The sequence below is a fragment of the Cervus canadensis genome, chromosome 1 (assembly GCF_019320065.1).
Source record: "Cervus canadensis isolate Bull #8, Minnesota chromosome 1, ASM1932006v1, whole genome shotgun sequence".
In the NCBI taxonomy this organism is placed as follows: Eukaryota; Metazoa; Chordata; class Mammalia; order Artiodactyla; family Cervidae; genus Cervus; species Cervus canadensis.
In genome coordinates, this window is record NC_057386.1 from 125,481,414 (window position 1) to 125,501,394 (window position 19,981).

At 40.8% G+C, this 19,981-nt stretch overlaps 1 protein-coding gene and 1 non-coding gene across 3 annotated transcripts; both read left to right on the forward strand.

Moving 5' to 3' along the window:
* Positions 1–3,000: 3,000 nt before the first annotated feature.
* On the forward strand, positions 3,001–16,350 carry DENR (density regulated re-initiation and release factor). 2 transcript variants are annotated; one of them, XM_043441767.1, is made up of 8 exons: positions 3,001–3,141; positions 4,221–4,334; positions 8,058–8,077; positions 8,763–8,847; positions 10,750–10,833; positions 13,637–13,753; positions 14,508–14,647; positions 14,755–16,350. In XM_043441767.1, exons 2-8 carry the CDS (start codon positions 4,229–4,231, stop codon positions 14,797–14,799), a joined length of 597 nt encoding a protein of 198 aa, XP_043297702.1. In that variant the 5' UTR covers positions 3,001–3,141; positions 4,221–4,228; the 3' UTR covers positions 14,800–16,350. The 2 variants fall into 2 exon arrangements, with proteins under 2 accessions (XP_043297702.1, XP_043297701.1); XM_043441766.1 differs by lacking the exon at positions 3,001–3,141 and adding an exon at positions 3,269–3,423.
* Positions 12,544–12,674, forward strand: LOC122425450. Its single transcript, XR_006264854.1, has one exon. It is a non-coding gene; the product is annotated as a small nucleolar RNA SNORA70 (small nucleolar RNA).
* Positions 16,351–19,981: the final 3,631 nt, after the last annotated feature.

Genomic DNA, 19,981 nt, shown 5'->3' on the forward strand with positions numbered 1-19,981 from the left:
AACCACCTGACCACCAGGGAAGTCCCTAAGGGCCCTAGATTTTAAAATAATTTTTAGCACACATGAGTATGAGGATGGCTGGAGTAAACTGTCTATTGGTTTTGATACTTCAGCATCATTCCCTCTTCTGATCACAGTGCCTCAAATTTCCTTTGGGATGTAACCTGTTTCCACATTCCAAACCCAGTTCCAAAAATGGACACTTGACTCAGGGCTTGACTAGTTATGGTGACTGATTTAGGAACAGACGTGATTGGAAACAAGCCCATCAGATTCAACCTTTGGAATTTAATTGGAACAAAACTATAACTTACACTAGAAAAATAGTAATACTTAAGGCTGAAAGATATTTAGTCAATTTCCTGACAATGTTTAGTCTTCAACTGGATTCCTGTATTCTTTGCAATAATTTCCCTGCCTCTCAGAGTCTGTGGCTTCCTGGAGAGAAACCACTGTGATGTTTCTTTATTTAATAGGTTGTTCCTCCTTCTGGTACCTGAATGCTGACAGATTGTGATGAGTGCGTGAGGAAGTATAGCTCTGGGATTGAATGCCAGCAATGTCAGGCAGAGTTCACCCAGAGAATAGAACCCTATCTAAGTATTTAAAGCAGAGGGGAATTTCATTCAGGGCTTTAAAAGCTAAACAGAGATGGTGAAGCCACTCAGAAATTAGCAGCAAGAAGCCATCAATCACCACTGGTAGGCTAGAGACTAGATCTAGGGAGGGGGCGATGTTACAGGAGCCCAGAAGCTGAGATGCCTAAATTATGCAGGGGGAGAACCAGCTAGCTACTGCTAGAGATGTTGCCCAAGAAGATGGCATGGTCTCATTACTGCTTCCCATTGACTGAACTAGCTGGAAGCTCAGGAAAAAGAAAGCTTGGGAATTCAGTCATAGGAGTCAGCGCCCCCTTCTCTACAAAGCATAGCAGGAAAAGCATGAGGAATGGCACTGAAGACATTAGGTCTACTACACAGGACTGGCCACTTATCCATATTTCCTCATGTCTAAGATGCCACTGACTGCAAGATGCACCATTAGTTTATGCATCACTAAGAAAGGAAAAATACTGCCAAATTAAACTATGCCACAGTGAAATCCCACAGACAGAGGAGGCTGGCAGGCTACAGTTCATGGGGTCACAAAGAGTCCGACATGACTTAGTGACTAAAACAACAGCGCAAAGACTCCATTCCATGCAATACATCTTGATATGAGAGACATGAAAATGTAAAAATATGTATGTCTTAAGATCATTAACATGCTACTAGTTGTGTGTCTTAAACATAGGTAAACAATGCATCCCCATCTTTGAGCTTCGATTTTACCCACTATTTGGAAATTAGAGACAGTCACTACACTCTAAGGATTTTGTAAGTTTAAGACTGTTAAGCTCAATAAGATCAGGGACTTTTGTCTCTTGTTCACTGTTTCCCCAGCATGTAGCACATAGGGCGTTCTCAAGCATCAGTTGTGTCTGACCCTTTGAGACCCCCATGGACCATATAACCTTCCAGTCTCCTCTGTCCATGGAATCTTCCAGACAAGTATACTGGAGCCGATTGCCATTTCCTACTCCAGGGGATCTTCCCGACCCAGGGATTGAACCCATGTCTGTTGCATCTCCTGCATTGGCAGGTGGCTTCTTTACCACTATGCCACCTGGGAAGCCCCTGGCTCGTAGTAAGTACCCAAGTTTTATGAAATGAAGTCACCTGCACTCGATCCCCAAATGAACAGATTCTTGGCATATAAGTGTCAATAAATGGAAGCTTTTATTATTGGAATCAAATAGGCTTAGAAACAAGATCTTTTTTCATTAATATCTTTTAGAATTGATGCTCTTTTGTGAGAGGGGGAAACCACTCGTTTATTTAAGAAAGACATCAGAGTAGCGGTCACAGTCTCCGGTGCAAAAGATTATGCTAGATGGCTTCATGCACACAAAGTTCTGAGCAGACAATTTAAGGGTGGTACTGCTGGTGGCAAATGAAGTTGTAGGGAAGGGGGAGAATGAGAAAGATGTGAGTGGAGGAAAAAGCAAAATAGAAAAGAACCACCTCCACCATCTACAAAGCACTTTTGGTCTCCATTTCCCTAACCCACATCTCTTTAGCTGTTGTAGTGTTATTCCCATTTCCCAAATAGGACTCAGGCTGAAGATGGATATGAAGGGTTTTTCCCAAAATGAAACAACTAGATGGAAGCAAAGCCAAGACACACCATGTGTGAAAACCTGATGAGAAATGGACTATTTCCTGCAGTATTAGTACACAAAGGATGTCACAGTCATCATCACCACCAAACTGTGAGCTGGTGAACCCTGAGGGAACTCGGGAAGGAAAAAAATACCCGCCATCTAGCAGTCATCAGACTACAACTACTCCCTACAATGAGCCCTGAGGAAACTCAGGATGGGAAAACACAGAATATTGGCCCCAGGTAGCTGAGGTGTGTATTAAAGGAAAGATTTCAGTAAGCCCAGGTTCCTGCATCTACTCATACATAGAAAAATCACTTAATTTCTTTGATATACCTGATTTTAATTAACAATAATCTTTTGATTTTCAGACAACCTGCTCCTTGCTGCAAAATGCCTATATAGCCTGGCTTCTGCCCTCCCCAGAACAGTTCTCTCAGGGTTAACTTGAGATGCTGCCTCCTAGGCTCGAAGCCCTAAAATTCCAGCCAAGTAAACCCTAACTCTCAATCTTGAGGTTGTGAATAATTTTTTAGTTTACAGTGACGTGGGAGAGTTTAATTCCAGTTTAAAACACATATAAGGATCAGTAGACACCAGGAAGCTGTGAAAATAGTTGTTAGGTTAGTGAGACTGCAGGGCAATGAGAAAAATGGAATAGCATTGACACTGTCTTTTTAAAAAGAATTCCGCCAACATAGGGTAGGGCGTTGAAATTAAACCAAACGCCTTTTCCAGTTGCAATCTCCCCGCGGAGGAATGACATCCAATAGGCTGGAGGTTAGTCAGGACTGAAGGATGCACTCCAGACCCCAGGGACACGGCCACGTCCCCGCCTCGGCAGTAAGGAGTCACTGCGGACTTAGACGCTTATCTTCGCTTTCCAAAGAGCGCCCCCTTCCGCGCCGCGACCACGGACCACCCACCCTCTCCCACAGGTAACGAGCACCGCCTACTGGCTGTCAGCCTCTAGGCTGCTTGGCCCCGCCCCTGGGCGAAATGCGCATGCTCTCCAATTCCTCCCCGCCCCAGCCTTCAGGCTTCTCGCGACAGCCGCCCGGCGGCCACTGAATCTCGCGATAAAGGCTTATTGTCTCGCGGGACCGCCGCTGGTAGACGCGCTCTCGGGCGGCTCTGGCTGGGGAAGAGGAATCGCATGTGTCGCTTCAGCTGGCGGTAGTGGCGGGAGCGGAGGCGGCGGAGGCTGTGCGACCGCCTGGGTAATAACCCCTCGTGCCTCTCCCGTTCGGAGAAGCTTGTAGAGAGCGTGGGGAAGCTGAGGTGCTGTCCGGCGGAAGGGGGCCGGGCCGGGCGTCTCCACACCCCCGCCCACATGGGCCACTCTGGTGTCCCCGGGGTTGCCCCCTTCGCTTCAGGTCGCGCCCTCACACCTGACCGCTCTTGTCGCCTTAGTCCTCTTACATTCTGCTCCTTCCTGGTCCTTTTGCCCGTATTCTGTCTCCTCAGACTCTGGTGTCCCCGCCGTCTCCCACTTCCATCCCCTCTCCCGACTCTAAAGCGTCCCTTTCTTGGCATCCAGCCGCCCCCACACCCTGCACTCTGGGCGCCTCCGGCGACCCACTCCTTCTTCACCTTGTCTTCGTAGGTTTTTCCAGCCTCTTCAGCTGCTTCTTGGCCTTTCTCTGTTGTTATACTTTGCACCCCTTCCGAATCACCCCCTAAACCTTTTGCCTTGTCTCCACCGAGGTCACTCTCCCCATCCTTTTTCCCATTGCTGCTTCTTCCCCCGGTGCCCCCCCCCCCCCCCCGCCCCGTGTCATGGTCCATTTGTTATGAATCTCGCTGTTGTTGCTCGTTTTCCTGTAGACCTGGAAAATGGTGTGCCCAGAATTACTCATATTTTATGAATCCAGCTTACCTTTCATTCAGCAAAGAATTGAAACAGATTTGGGGTGTGGGGGGGATTTCTAGTGGAAGACAAGGCTACAACCGAACAGGGTTTCTCTCAGGGCCTTGGTCCCAAATAGTGAAGCTGTGTTATTTTCTTTTCTGACAGGTTTTGAAATGGCTGCTGACATTTCTGAATCTGGTGGGCATGATTGCAGAGGAGACCAGAGGAGCAACACCAAGTTAGATGCAGATTACCCACTTCGAGTCCTTTACTGTGGAGGTAAGTGTTGGAAGGCAGAAAATGGCTTTTACTCACGGTATTTTTATACGTTATGATCAGTGGCTTCACATTTGGTCCAAGTAATTTTTTCATCTTTGTCATTTGTTGAATCTTTAATTGGGAGTTGGGGAAGAGGAGGCATGGGTGAACAGATTTTCCCAACCTGTGGGACTTGTGTCTTGCTACTTGGCCTGGAGAAATTTTCAGTCCAGTTGGAATAGACATGTGTAAATAGATTATTCCAGCCCAAAGTAACTTCCCAGTCTGGCTGTTAAAGTTGGGCTTCTTGTAAGATAATTGACTCTTAAGGGATGACTGGATGAGGGAGTGGGAAAATGCATCCTAGATGAAGTGAATAGCTGTGCAAGGAAAAGCTTGTCTGTGGAGAAATAAGCAGTTTTGTGTCAGTATAGTGTGTAGTGTAGGAATAGTGTAATAACAAGTGGAAGATGATGAGGCTGGAGTGATGGGCAGTAGGACAGTTGGAAAGTGTCCTTGGTTTGGTTAATAAAATGTGGATCAGGATTTTTTTTTTCCCTTTGAGTGTGTTTCCTCATTTTCAATTCAGAAATATTTGTGAATAAATAAATAAATAAATTTTACTAGCATCTTGGAAAGGTTCAGAAAAATTTGAAGTCATATGACAGTAAAGTAAAGGACAAGTAAATATTATCTTTTTCAGTAAATATTTTTGGCCATTTACTACGTGCCTAACTGTTTTGTGTGCTGGAGACTGAATAATGAATAAGTTAAGAGAGGTCACTGTTCTTGTGGATCTTACCTTCTGTGAATGTAATAGAGATTTCTTCTGGAATTTAAGTACTATAAAAGGAGAGGTGATGTCACTGAGTTGAAAAATTGTATCGACTCATCATTTATTTACTATCCTTGATTAAGAAAATAAAATGAGTGTAAAATATCCCAGAGAGTAGGCAGGGGAACTTTATATAAGGTTGACTTTGGAATCATGGACCAGGGTTTGCATCCTTCCTTTGGGCATTACCAGCTGCTCCTGCTTAATTCTAGCTCTGTGACCTTGGGCAAGTTACCTGATTTCACTAAGGGTTAGAGGTTTGTTTCTTAAGGTCTGTAAAATAAAGATGGTGATTACATCTAAAGTCAGATAATTTCTATAAAGCTGGTTCAGCAACGAATACAAGAGCATAATACAGTAAGTGCTCTTATTAAAAAAGTATACTGGTTTAGTTTATTCCTTCTTGCTTGTCAGATGTAGTTACGAGTTATCGTTCTTTGTATCCTAATTCATTGAATCTAAGTCTCCATATGTTATAAGATGCACCATTATTTTAGGTTCCACTGAGAAAGAAAAATTTGTTAGATTGACATGCCATAGTTGTGGGATGCAGCCCTATAAAAGTGAAAAGAAGAAAGAATTAATGAAATACAGTATATGAAAGCCATCCTCTTCAATTGCTTATGTTACTCCTGAGATGGCTTTGAATAACTGCACTAAGTATGCATCCAACCCAGTGATATTTCACCAGTAGTCACCAGAGGTCCCTAACCTTTTTAAGAAAGGTTTATTTTTATTTCCCTAGTTTGTATTGATATTCCAGGCACTAGGATGGAGACAGGATTACATTTACCTCAAGGAGTTTAAGGTCTAGTTGTAGGAGAAGGACTTAGGGAATATTCAATGCTAAATTAAATGGTACTGACCAGAGCTATGAATTAGGATTTTAGGAAAAGGAGGGATCTTTGTTCCAAGGGAAGCTGGGAAAGTGAAGTGAGAAACCTTACATAAAAGTAGAATTTGCAAGGAAAGGTTGAGGAATTCACAAAAACAGTATGGGGGCAAGGTTTAATATGGTATTTTCAGGGTAGAGGGGAAAAAAGGGGGCTAACTGGTGCAGAATGCTGGTTGAAATATAGTGAGAAACACGGGTAAGTGGGATGGGGTCATTTCCAGGGAGACATTTGTCTGCGGGACTGAGACTTCAGAATCTGAAGTCAGTCTGAGTTTGAATCCTGGCTGAGCCGTTTACTTACTGGGTGACTTTAGCCAGTTCCTCATCCAGAAAATGGATAGCAGAGCCTACCTCAGCGAGCTGTTGAAAAGAATAAATAAAATAATGCTTCCAAAGGCCCAATCTCCTAGTAGCACCACATTGTGAATTTTGAGGGAACACAAACATGAAGACCATAGCAGAAGGTTTCTTGGATGATGGACTTTGTTCTTCATATCTCATCAGCAGGTACATAAGGTCAGGTTGTTAGTAATGTAAGCTGGTGACTGCTCAGTATTTTCATTGAAGAGCTGTAGTTTACAAATAGTAAATCATCTGTGAAGGAAAATTGACTTTAAAAGCAAATAATGTGGAACTTGGAAGATTTTTCCAACTTTTTTCATCATATTAGAATTTTGCTGAACTGAATATTATTTGAAATGGTGTACAAAGTTTTATGGTTTTAAGGTTTGCAGTAATGGTATTTAACCTGTAATTATATCCTGAAAGTGTGGCTGAATATCTGTTACTACTAGTGATTGAACTTGAACTGTGAAGATTAGAGAGCTCTGGTTAAGCAGAGAGAGCTTTAGTGGAAAACCCTAAAATGAAATAAAGAGATGGTACACTCCAACTAATAAAAATAAATGGAAAAAAAAAAGATACATTTTATTGAATAGTTTTCTGCCACATTACCACCTTTGTCATTGGATGAACTATTTAACCTGTTTAAAGGTTAAAAAGGTTATAGGGCTTCATCTATAAAAGACTGATGATGGGCTGGTACACAGCTGCATTGCCTTGATAGGTTCTGTGATCTAATTAAGTGGTTAAGAGCATGAGCTTCAGAAACAGACCAGAGTTCAAATCTTGTTCTAACCAGTTGCAAATGAATTACTTGTTCTAAGTCTCATTTTTCTCAATCATGATAAACATATGGTAACTCTTACCTTATCAGGTTGTGATGATGAAACATAATACAAAGTATAACAGAGTGCCTGGGATGTGCCCAATAGATAGTAATTGCTGTTATTAGTAATGGTGTACCAACCGTCCTCTCCCTCACAGGCCTCAAGGTGTTGGGCCCAGTGAAATAGTCCATTCCTCACCTTAAAAATTAAAATAAGCAGTTGACCCAGTAATAGAGTTACAGTTAAAATTGGGAAACTTTGAGTTTTCTAGTCCCTTAGCCTTTGCAGGCTATCTAGTGACAAGACTGAACCAACGTCCCTTTGAAGGAAGGAAATTCAGTTTCATGATCTTGTATAGCATAACATGAAAAGGAGAGGAAAACTGTATTGCAGAGAAATGGTAGCAGAAGTGCTACGGAAGTCTGTAAATCTGTTAGTATGAACGAAAATTAGCGGCTGTTTTAGTGAAGTTATCAAAAGAAATAACTAGCTCCATTTAAGCTTTGTTGCATGGGTAATTGTTCCCATCCTAGCTTAGTTTCCGACCCATTGAAGTGGTTGTGGTAAAACCTTAAGACATGCCAGATAGTATAGTTTGATGTTTTAGCAACTGAAGGAGACATTGTTCTTTAGATCAAAAAAAGAAATCAAGATAGTATCTCTATTAACCCTGTGCCATTAACCTCAAAAAAGCACATGATGGGGGTAGTATTTGAAAAGTGGTATATAAAAGTTATAGGAAAAAATAGAAATGAAGCATTTTGTCAAACTAAAAATAAGTCCTGTGTGTGTACTTGTTTATTTATTTATTTATATTTTCAAATCTTTTCTCTCCATTTCCCCAGTCTGTTCATTACCAACAGAGGTAAGTTCTTTTCAAATTCTTTTTTCTTTTTAAATTTGAGGTCATTGATTTTATAGCTAGCTTGGGCGCTTTATTTTGTTATTTTTCATTTTCTGTTATTTGCTGGCAGAGTTTCAACTTTTTATAGAGAACTTTGGTTTAGAATGATTTTATGGTCTTACAAATTGTTTTTTTTAGACTTTGAGTCATATGTGTGCATCTTTTGCACTTGGCTATACATGGTTTGGATTTTTGCACAGAACTCATGAATAGTTAGCCAGTAAAACAAAAGTAACCTTAAAGTCAAAGTTTAACATCCAAACAGAGAAGAAAAAGCATAAATTATGTGTAAGGTTTTCTGTTGATAAGCTTCTAAGTCAGGCTCTGTGGGCAGATCATAAAAATGAGACACCTATATGCCCGAAGCAAGAAATACTTCTGGTTATTTTTGTCTGTTTCCTCCTTTTTCTAATGGCCCTTCTGTTTGTTGGAGAGGAAATAAATTGTTACAGTGAGGAGGTGTGTTTTAATTTTTAATTTCTTACGGGACATTTCCTGGTTGAATACAGATTTTCTGTGGATGAGACATTAGGTAGGAGTAGTTGATTTTATCATTCTATAAATAGCAAGCACAGGGAATGATTTTTTAATTAAAATGATTAAAAATATACTGTTGTGACTCAGTTTGTTCTTTTCCCCTCTCCAGTACTGTGAATATATGCCTGATGTTGCTAAATGTAGACAATGGTTAGAGAAGAATTTTCCAAATGAGTTTGCAAAACTTACTGTAGGTATGAACATTTTTTTTTCTTTCATCAAAACCTGTACACCTGAAACAGATGCATGTAGGGCATTATTTTAAAGATACAAAAGTCCTCTAGTAGGAACAGAATTGTATCACTCTATCTATGTCTATTGACTTGAAAACTGTTTTAAGTTCTTGAGTTAATTAAGATTTCTTACATAAAATCACAGACCTCTTCATGAGTCTTATCTCTGGATAGGATAGGTCAAAATATCAACTTTCTTATATAAAGAAGAGTAAATGATTTAGGGACATATATTTTCACTCATTCACTTAACAAATTATTTTTTGTATGCCTGTTATATGCTACACACTCTTTTAGATGCTGAGAATAAAGCAGTAAACAAAAGACCTGCTCTTTGGAAATTATAGAAGGAGAGACAAAATAAGTAAAACAAGACAAATGAAATAAATACATTAAATTATGATAAGCAGGGAATGGAAAGATAAGAATTTTGGGGGAGGGAATTTGAAATCTTGAAAGATTTTGCTGAAAAGATGGCATTTGAACAAAGACCTAAAATAAGTGAGGGAGAGAGTCCTTTGAATATCTGGGTGAAGAATTTTCCAGGCAGATAGCACAACCAGTGCAAAGACCCTGAGGCAAACACTTACCACATATAGCATATTTAGAAAACAGCAAGGAGGACTTTGGTTGTTTGTTTTTGTTTTTTTTTTGGTGGGAAGGTGGTGGGGGAAGGTAGGAGATGAAGTCAGAGAAGTAACGAAGGACTACGTCTTAAAGAGCAAGTCTCGGCTTTTCTGAGTGAGATGAGAAGCAGTTTGAGCAGAAGAGTGATGATAAGGTCTGACTTTTGTTTCAGCAGCATCTTTGGCTGCTATGTTAAAAATAGACTGAAGAGAGACTTCCCCGGTGGTCCAGTGGTTAAGACTGGTCTTCCAGAGCAGGGATGTAGGGGACTTGGATTCAATACCTGATCAAAGAACTAAGATCCCACATGCTGCGTGGCATGGCCAAAAAAAAAGACTGAAGAGAGGCATAGGCAGCAAAGCGGGGGGATCAAGTAGGTGGCTCTTGCAGTGATTGGGTCAGGAGGATGACCACCTACTCCAGGATGGTAGCAGTGGGGTGGTGAGAAGTGGTCAGATTCCAAACATGTTTTGAAGGTAGAGCTGACAGGGTCTCCTGATGTGTTGCATGTGGGATGTGAGGAAAAGGGCCAGCTAGACTTTTGACTGAAGCAACTAGAATGGAGTTGCTGTTGCCAAAGGTAAGGGAAACTACAGAAGAACAGATTTCCTCAATTAACAAATTGATGGCTTTTCTTACAAGACTGGTAAAAATGAAGGCAGTAGCAGGAAGAAGGGAAACTCTGGGCCAGAAACAGGGCTATTGAAGTATACCCAATATCATCCTGCTATTTGCTGCTTTGATTTTCAGATAGTTTTCCATGAGGCCCAACCCCTGAGACAACATGGTCTGTCTGTGATTGGATAAGAACCCTCAAATCTGATGTAACAGTCAGTCTACCTGGTGGGCCCTGAACATGTGACTTGCCTAGGACATATCTTCATATTTAGGGCCAGATTTTCTGTTAACAGAATCAGTATGCTTGATGCTAAACACTCCTGTGGAGTCTTGAGGGTTTTATGCTTCTTTAATGTGGCTTCTGTCACCATACACTTACCATAATGACTTCAGAATCAGGCCTGATAGGAGTCCAGGAATGTAATCACTGACTTTATAAATGTTACACTCATTTGTTGGTGAAATACCTTATTTGTCTGTAAAGCAATTATCCTTCAAGTAGAAAATAAGTAAATAAAAAAAAATACCTTATCTGTGTATGAGGTTTCTCAGGGGTAATTTCTTAATGTTAGTATGAAGTGATGTCAATGCTTATAAGGGTTTTGTTTTTACATCTAGAAAATTCACCCAAACAAGAAGCTGGAATTAGTGAGGGTCAAGGAACAGCAGGGGAAGAGGAAGAGAAGAAAAAACAAAAGAGAGGTGAGGCGTGATTTGACTTCTACAAACATACTGCTAGAAGAGGGCTTCCCAGAAAGCTCAGAATCCGCCTGCCAATGCAGGGGCCCGCGGGTTCAGTCCTTGGGTTGAGAAGATCCCCTTGAGAGGGAAATAGCAACCCATCCCAGTATTCTTGCCTGGGAAATCCCATGGACAGAGGAGCCTGGCGGGCTACAGTCCATGGGGTCGCAGAAGAGTTGGACATGACTTACCAACTAAACAACAACCACTAGAAGAAATAAGAAGTGAAAGCATTCCCAAACTGAATAACATCTTCCTGCTACTGCATTCTGTGTGAATACCATACAGAGGGGTATAGAATCGTTCTCAGGATGACTGGATTTCCTGTGATTTGGGCTCTATCAGTAAATTGAACCCAAGGAAACGTGCTTCATTTGCCATGTATATACATAAAAAGCAGCCAGCCAGCTTATTTATGACTTAAAAATTTTGTTACCTTATAAAAATATCTGTGTATTCTATTTAATTAGAGTGAGGACATTTATAAAAGATTTTGTTCTTTCCTTATTTCTGTCAGCTCAGTTGAATTTTTCTTTTCACAACTGATGAATATACCTGCTACCTCTCCTCCTTCTAAAATGAATTTCTCGTGCCTTGTATCCTATCCCTGCCTGTTTCTTCTTCCTGAATTAATTCTCCCATGACTAAAATTAGCTTATAAATATTTTCTAGGACTTCACATTAAAAACAAAAAAACATTCCCCTAAGAACTAGTGTCTCTCTTTGCCATATTCTCCTCCCCATTCCCTTCTTAGCTAGACTTCCTTGCTCAGACTAGACTCAGCTATCCTCCTTTCAGTTCAGTCGTTGAGCCTTCACTCCTCAGTCCATCCTTACCTGACTTTCATGCCATTGAAACTCCTCTGACAAGGATCACAAGTGGCTGGGTGGTTGCTCAGTGATGAGAGCACGTCTGAGCACTCCCTGAAGTGTTGTGCTTGCTCCCTCATTCTGGTTTCCTTCCTCCTCAGGCTTCTGTGTAGACTTCTCCCTTCTGTCCCTTTAAAAAATGGTGTTTTTCCCAGGACTCTGTACATTAACTTCTCATTCTGCATATCCTCCCTGGATGATTCTGCATCCTTAACTTTTGCCCCCACTCTGCACTTAGAACTCCCAAATCTAGTCCTGGATCATGTCTCTAGACTAGAAATGCTCATGGTCCCTTTGGCACTTCAAACACAGTACTTCCAAAGTAAACTTAAGTCCCAAATCTGCATCTTTTGTTTTCTTCATTTTGATTAATGACAGCAGTTTATCCAATCATTTGAGCCAAAAACCTGAGACCCGTCTTGGTTTCTTTCTTTTTGCCCCTTTGAATCAGTTCTGAATTCTGTGATTTCTTCTCATTCCTCTGTTTATCCTATGCCTAGTGGCCATTGGTGTTGCCACTGCTTTATTTAGATTTTGATTAGTTTCTGCCTGAACTAATGTAGGAGGCTCCTCAGTGGCCTCTCTTTCATTACTCTTCACAGACCCACCCTCCACATGGTATGATGATCTTGACAGACCATAAATCGATGATTTCACTCCTGCGTAGTCACTTGTTCACTGGGTTCTTTTCTTTGCAGTATAACAGAGCTTGATGTGCTAGTCCTTAAATGACTGGTATATAATCTTTGCCTATCTGGCTTTCTTTCCTACGTATCATAAGCTTCCTTCAGACAAGTGTATTTGCAGCCAGTTAAGCCAACCATGTTCTTTTCCCCGTGGGGGCTCAGTGTGCAGTGGTTGTAAACAGTACACTAACTCCTCTGTAGTATATTCAACTTGTGGCCTATATGGGTCACCCTAAGGAGACAGCCCTTTCCAGTAGACACTCGCATCTGCCCTAAGGAGACAAAATGCCTATGGGACTACCCCAGTTGAGGCTCCAGACAGGTATGTGAAGTGCCTTTGGAAAGCCCCAGGGCACAGTGGCCAGGGTCCACATTGGTCAAATTGCTATGTCCATCCATACCAAGCTACAGAATAAGGAGCATGTGATTGAGGCGCTCTGCAGGGCCAAGCTCAAGTTCCCTGGATGCCAGACGATCCACATCACCAAGAATTGGGGATTTACTAAGTTTAATGTGAATGAATTTGAAAACATGGTGGCAGAAAAGTGGCTCATCCCAGATGGTTGTGGGGTCAAATACAACCCTAACCATGGCCCCCTGGACAAGTGGCAGGCCCTGCACTCATAGGAACCTTGGCACTGTCTTTTCCTTACTACGCCAACCAATAAATCCTACTTTCCTGTTAATACACCAAAAGACGAAGTGTAGTTCTCAATTACAGCATCCTTTCTTGTCTCTGTACTTGTTTCCTTTTATCTCCACCAGCCCGTCTCCCTTCAAATGGACTTATTTTGCAGGCACTTAGATGCCACTTTCTCTGGGAAACTTTCTGTCCTCTGGAAGTAGAGTAAGCCATTCCTCTGCAGAGCTTATGGTAGTGCTGTGTTCATGGATCCTATTTCAGTATATACCAGATTGCTGTAATTGTTTAACTTGTTTTCTCCTTGCACTGGACTGAGAGCCTCTGGAGGACAGGGACTGTTTTTGTTCTCTTCGTCTTTGTGTCCTTGGCCCTTATTGCAGTGCACAGCACATACTACGTAATATGTATTGACTGAATGAATACTCACTCATGTGTTTATGAATTTTGTATTAGAAAAAGAAACTTTAGAAATATTTCATACCTTTTGAAAATCAGTATACTTAAAGATAGTATTCTCTATTTATGATAAAACAACTAATCCTGAACTGTTTCTTAATAAATAAAGGTGGAAGGGGTCAAATAAAACAGAAGAAGAAAACTGTACCACAAAAGGTTACGATAGCCAAAATTCCCAGAGCAAAGAAGAAATATGTAACAAGAGTGTGTGGCCTTGCAACTTTTGGTGAGTTCAAGCTTAAGTATGTTTAAAATTTGTGAATTTTATTCGTTAATTCATTTCATTATCTTTTTAATCTAGTACCATGAAAATTTTACAGTTCTGTTTTTTGCTAAGAAGGATACAAAATGAGATTTTGGATTTCTAACTATAGTCAAACTTAAAATCTTAAAAAGTCAAACTTAAAATCTTAAAAATCTTTTGTAGAAGGGACTGGTTTAACTTTTTCCATTCCAGAATTTCTGCTTGTGCATATTTTATCTAGAATGAGGGCTGGACAGGTTTCCCTTTGAGGTCTACCAGCACTGCTCCTCTTTCCCTCCCAGTCTCAGTAGCCAAACAGTTGCAAAATGACCTGTCCTCTCTGGGATTACAGTAGAAGGTAAGGGAAGGTGGTTAGTGGCGGAGTGTCTTCCTTTGTAAAAAGGGATAACCACAAGAAACTTCATTTACTTGGAAGTGTATATGTAATATTGGAATTCATGTGTTCCTGGATTTATTTTGGTCTTGAATCAGGAATAGTATGGATCTTATTTTTCTATACTGAGGCTTTATCTGACCTTAAAAATGTTACATTGTTATGTTGTTCAGATGACTGCCTATGGGGTAGTTTGTAATTACTGTTCTGAAAGGAACGTGAAACCCATTAATATGATCTGTTTTATGAATTTAATATGCAGATTAAATTTCAAAATGGAAAAATATTCTTTGATGTATGATTCCGATTATAGTCTCACTGTTTCTTTTTTTAAAATAACAGAAATTGATCTTAAAGAAGCACAAAGATTTTTTGCTCAGAAATTCTCCTGTGGTGCCTCAGTAACAGGGGAGGATGAAATCATCATTCAGGGAGACTTTACAGATGATATTATTGATGTCATTCAGGAAAAATGGCCAGAGGTGAGTATCTGGAACCTGTGCATCTATAGAAGTAAGTTACTAAAGCAGTTGCTTCTGTGTTAGTTGCTAAGCACACCTCATGAAATGTAATTATTTGTGTTTTATAGGTGGATGATGATAGCATTGAAGATCTTGGAGAAGTGAAGAAGTGATTTTGAAAATGTGTCTGTATTTAATGATCTGAACTGATTGTTGGCCAAAGGGAGAGAGGCCTTTTAAAAATATATATATTTATCCTACAGTTAAACTGTAGCCTACCCTCACCCTTGGCATTTTCACTGTTCTGTACAAGGCTGCTTGTTTTTTGGTGTTTTTTTTTTTTAATTGCCAAAGTCTAATAAAACAGGAGAGACTGTCATGCTTATGCATGAGATAGAATTTAGTCAAATAAAAAATTTTGGTCATTTGGTACTGACTTTTCTCTTTCTTTTTAACTTTTTTGGAAAAACTAGATTTTCTGTGGAAAGCTTTTCTGTTGATTATTTTTAAATAATCACAATTTAATAAAAAATGATTTTTTTTTTTTTTTTAGCTGAGTGGTATTTTAAAGATTTGAATTTGGCTTCATCACCAGTAATAACTGTCTCCTTGCTTCTTTGGTGTGGTAGTTTTGAGATGCTTGAATATCTCATGGATCTATGGTTGAATTTGCTTCATGGTCACCAACCAAGTTCATTTTGTGGGCATATTAACATATTGTTGGTAACAGCTGTTTAAGCTGTTCTGGAGATTTTTTGGTAAAGTATATTAAAAACCTTAAAACCATCTGCACTGTTTGACCCACTTTTTTGGCATTATCCTAAAGATATAATGTCTTAACTTAAAACTATGAATGAGGGTGTTCATCACAGTGCTACTCATAATATTTAAAAAATTGCAAATGATTATAAATGCACAGTTGGGAAATGGTTAAAGAAATGATGGTGTGTCATATGGTAGGATATTTGCATATATTTTAAAATACTTTCTAAGAATACTTGGAAAGGTGTTTGATAATGCTAAGGAGGAGGTCAGACCCCCAAATCCATTTTGTACATTATTTTCATCGTCTTGAGTGGACAGCCATTCAGAGAGGCTGAGTTCTTGTTCTGGCTGTAAATTTATGTGAGTGAAATTTTGCTAACCACTTGAAAATAATATACACTATTGCTCAGTATAGTCTGGGAAGCAGCAATTGAAATGTGTTTTTCTCGGAAGAGAAGCAGTGACAATGAATCTTAATGAATATATTAAATGAATTTAAACTCTGTTTTTATAAAGGTCCTAAGTCTGGTGCTACAAACTGGAAAGAAGACTCAGTGGTATTTTAAGTTGCTGTCAACACCTTTAAGAAAGTTAGAACCCATTGTCTGTTGCCATGCAGAATACCATCTTGAATGAATGAATGGGTTTTTGAGTAATTGAAACATTAGGAAGAATGTATAAATAAAGATGTAAATTAAGAAAATGAAATTCTGCATTAACTGTGAATTTAGTTAAATAAAATTATCTAATGAAGCAAATTTATCCATTAAGACCACTTGATATGTGTTATGTATGTATTTTTTTGGTGCTGGAAGATGTCTTTGTGCTTGTATCAACACACGTGTCTTCATGTAAAGATTCTTAATGTTCACAGTTCTTGGCAAATGCAGTTTCAGTCCATTTATAGCCACAGTGGATGTTACTGCAGGAAAATGCAGGATTAAAACTGTCCTTGTGTATATGTGTGAATCTTTTTCTTTGACTTGAAATTTAAAATGCAACTGTTTTATCTCTGATTAAAACCTATTATTCAAGGGGAATTCTGTGGCCGTCCAGTGGTTAGGACTCAGCACGTTCACAACTGTGGCCTGGGTTCAATCCCTTGTCAGGGAACTAAGATCCCACAAGCCTCATGGCATGGCCAATATATATATATATATATATATATATATTCAAGGACTCAACTTTAAACAGCCTTATAATACATGTAAGATTTACAATGATTAAGCTGGCAATTTCAAATACAAATACAGTTTTGGTATGTAGTGTCTTATTTTAAAAAACATGCTGGCAATGTGTGGTTTTAAATTCCTTTTTAGTTGTTAAATAGTTGCTAAATAACATTAAGTCAGCTGTCACTTAGGGATAATCCATGGTAGCTTTCTCATTCTTAAAAACTAATAAATAACAATTTTTTAAAAAACAATTTATACCTTTTAGATTCTGTTATTTACTAAATGCCTTTACTTAGGAAATATGGTAGAGAAACTGGAATGAGTCTGTAGAGGTCATCAATTTGAATTAATGCATAACTAGGTGCAATTTAATTCTTATATTTTTTCTCCGTAAATAGTTCATCTGTGCTTCTCCCTAATGACATTTTATTTTTACCCCTGTAAGCAACTGAGGTAGAAAAATAAAACGTTTGCCATGGAAAAAAAAAAAAAAATACTAAGATTTTTGATTTGCAACTAGTCATAATAACCCTCTTAACCACATTCAGTTGGTACTTACCAACCATAACTCATAAAAATGAGCCTCATTTCTTACTGCTTCATATACTTGTACTTTTAAAGTGAATGTTAGGCATGTGATTGCCCGGTAAAGAATGACATTTTCAGTTCAGTCGCTCAGTCGTGTCTGACTCTTTGTGACCCCATGAGTTGCAGCACGCCAGGCCTCCCTGTCCATCACCAACTCCCAGAGTTTACTCAAACTCATGTCCATCGAGTTGGCTTCCTAAAAATCCCAAATTTTACAAAAGTGAAATTTGAGAAGCATGTGAATTAAAATGTTCCTCACTTGGAAAATTGACATTCAATCTCATTCCTTTTCATCTTTCTCATCCCACCACCACAACTTACTGCATAGTCATCTATGGATAGGTCATTTAACAACTAGTCAGCATTTGCTTTCTTGACTTTTAAATTCTAAGGCATTGTCTTGTTGGTTCTCCTGAACATGAGCCTGTCCTAAGGAGATAAGTGTCATCCAATTCAGTAAAGTTTCAAGGTAAGAATTTTTTTTTTTTTTTTTTTTTAATGTTGGCAGTGTTGGATCTTCATTGCTGCAAGAGCTTTTCTGTAGTTGAGCGTGCAGGCTACTTTCTAGTTCTGGTTGCAGGCTTCTCATTTCGGTGGCTTCTCTTGCTGTGGAGCATGATCTTCAGTAGTGGTGGCTCCCCAGCTCGGTAGCACAGGGTTGATAGTTGTGGTGCACAGGCTTAGTTGCTCTGCAGCATGTGGGGTCTTCCCCGAACAGGGATCGAACCTGTGTCTCCTATGTTGGCAGGTGGGTTCTTTACCATTGAGCCGCCAGGGAAGCTCCAAGGTAAGAAATTTTAAATTTGTTTTTTCCATGTTCAGGTTATCTTTTATGAACATGAGGGCATGTTTTGCTAATTCACGGTCAACCAAAAGTAAAGTTGAAATACTATTACGAATTTGTCTTGCCAGCACTGCCATCTTATGGGTTAAGTAGTAGGGGTGGGTGACCAGAGGTTAAATATAATAAGCATTACTTCTGTATAGTCCAGTTCCTATATACTGAGTAAAAAGGGGGAAGGAGTGACTATGATCAGGAGAAGAAAATCTTAATCTCAACTCAGAACATGGTACATATTGTCAGGATAAAGTGCCAAGGGTCTCCCCGCACAGGGTGCACAACCAGCCCCTTCCCAGGGGGCAGGACCCCCAGGGTGTGCATCTCTACCCCATGGGGGTACATCATCATTTGACTTACCTCAGGGGGTGTATGCCCCCCCCCCCCAAGGGGGACAGCACACCCACTGATTGAATCTGCCTTAGTAAATATAGTGACCATAATTAAGTCAATCTCCTTAATGTGTGTCCCAAGAGGTAAGGCAGATTGAGTTAATTGGGGGGCGGGGTCAGGAAACCTAAGGTGTTTCATTGGTTCAATGAACAGTTAGGCGATTTAAGGACTCCATTTAATTGGGGGCGGGGGTGGGTATGGGTGTGGTATTTGAGAGAGGTGATTTAATCAGCAGCGACTCACGTGATTTAGGGGTTGGTTTAATATATAAGGAAAGTTATGACCAACCTAGATAGCATATTAAAAAGCAGAGACATTACTTTGCCAACCAAGGTCCATCTGGTCAAGGCTATGGTTTTTCCAGTGGTCATGTATGGATGTGAGAGTTGGACTGTGAAGAAAGCTGAGCGCTGGAAAATTGATGCTTTTGAACTGTGGTATTAGAGAAGACTCTTGAGAGTCCCTTGGACTGCAAGGAGATCCAACCAGTCCATCCTAAAGGAGATCAGTCCTGGGTGTTCATTGGAAGGACTGATGCTGAAGCTGAAACTCCAATACTTTGGCCACCTCATGCGAAGAGTTGACTCATTGGAAAAGACCCTGATGCTGGGAGGGATTGGGGGCAGGAGGAGAAGGGGACGACAAAGGATGAGATGGCTGGATGGCATCACCGACTCGATGGGCATGAGTTTGAGTAAACTCCGGGAGTTGGTGATGGACAGGGAGGCCTGGCGTGCTGCGATTCATGGGGTCGCAAAGAATCAGACACGACTGAGCGACTGAACTAACTGAACTTAATATATAGGAGTCACAATACCGGGGCTTGACTGAATCAATGGGAATCACCTGACTTATAGGGACTGATTTAACAATAGGAGTCAAGTCATCCAGCGGCTGATGAAATCAGCCCGGGGACCCCCCAAGAGGGACAGCACCCTTCCAGGCTGAACAGCAGGGTGGATACACGTCCACCCTAAGGGGGCACGTCTACCCCAAAAGGTGCATCTCGTCATTTGATGTACATCAGGGGGTGCACGCCCACAGGGGTACCTCATTATTTAACAAAAGAGCTACATCAAGATTAAAAAACAAAACAAAAAAAACTTCCCTCTCTTCATCTATGATTCTCAGAACTCTCTGCGGGGCTGGTCAGCAATTGACTATCAACTACTACCAGAGGTGGTGTCTGCCTCCATCTATTTGAATGCCAGGTGCTGACTGTTCTCCCTATCCGGGTGTGCAGGGCAGCTAAGGCGACAGCGCTCGCAGTTTAGGAGGGAAAGACGCGAATCTGTAAGCAGCTGGTCATACATAGGCCAGGACGATGTGGCAGAGACGGCCGTTCATTTGTTCCATCATTCTCCGGGTAGTGGTGAAGAGCGGTTCTTTGCGGGCCGCGGGTAACGGCTTTTACATCGCCAGATAAACCATTCGAGAGTCTCCAGACTTGCAAGAACAAAACGCCGGATGGCGGCGCGACCCGCGCCCAAGAGACCAGGAGGGAGCCAGCCCCCCGCGGGGTCTCGCGAGAGCCGGGGCGGCACCTCGGCGACGCCGTAGGCCGAGCGGGCCGGGCGCGCTCCGCAGGGTCGGCGG

Bases quoted from the DNA above. Each gene is read 5' to 3' on its own strand.
- DENR (XM_043441767.1), top strand. From the start codon at position 4,229: ATGGCTGCTGACATTTCTGAATCTGGTGGGCATGATTGCAGAGGAGAC. The intron at 8,848-10,749 runs GTATGAACATTT...TTTTACATCTAG, and splicing joins GTTTGCAAAACTTACTGTAG to AAAATTCACCCAAACAAGAA. The intron at 14,648-14,754 runs GTGAGTATCTGG...TGTGTTTTATAG, and splicing joins TTCAGGAAAAATGGCCAGAG to GTGGATGATGATAGCATTGA.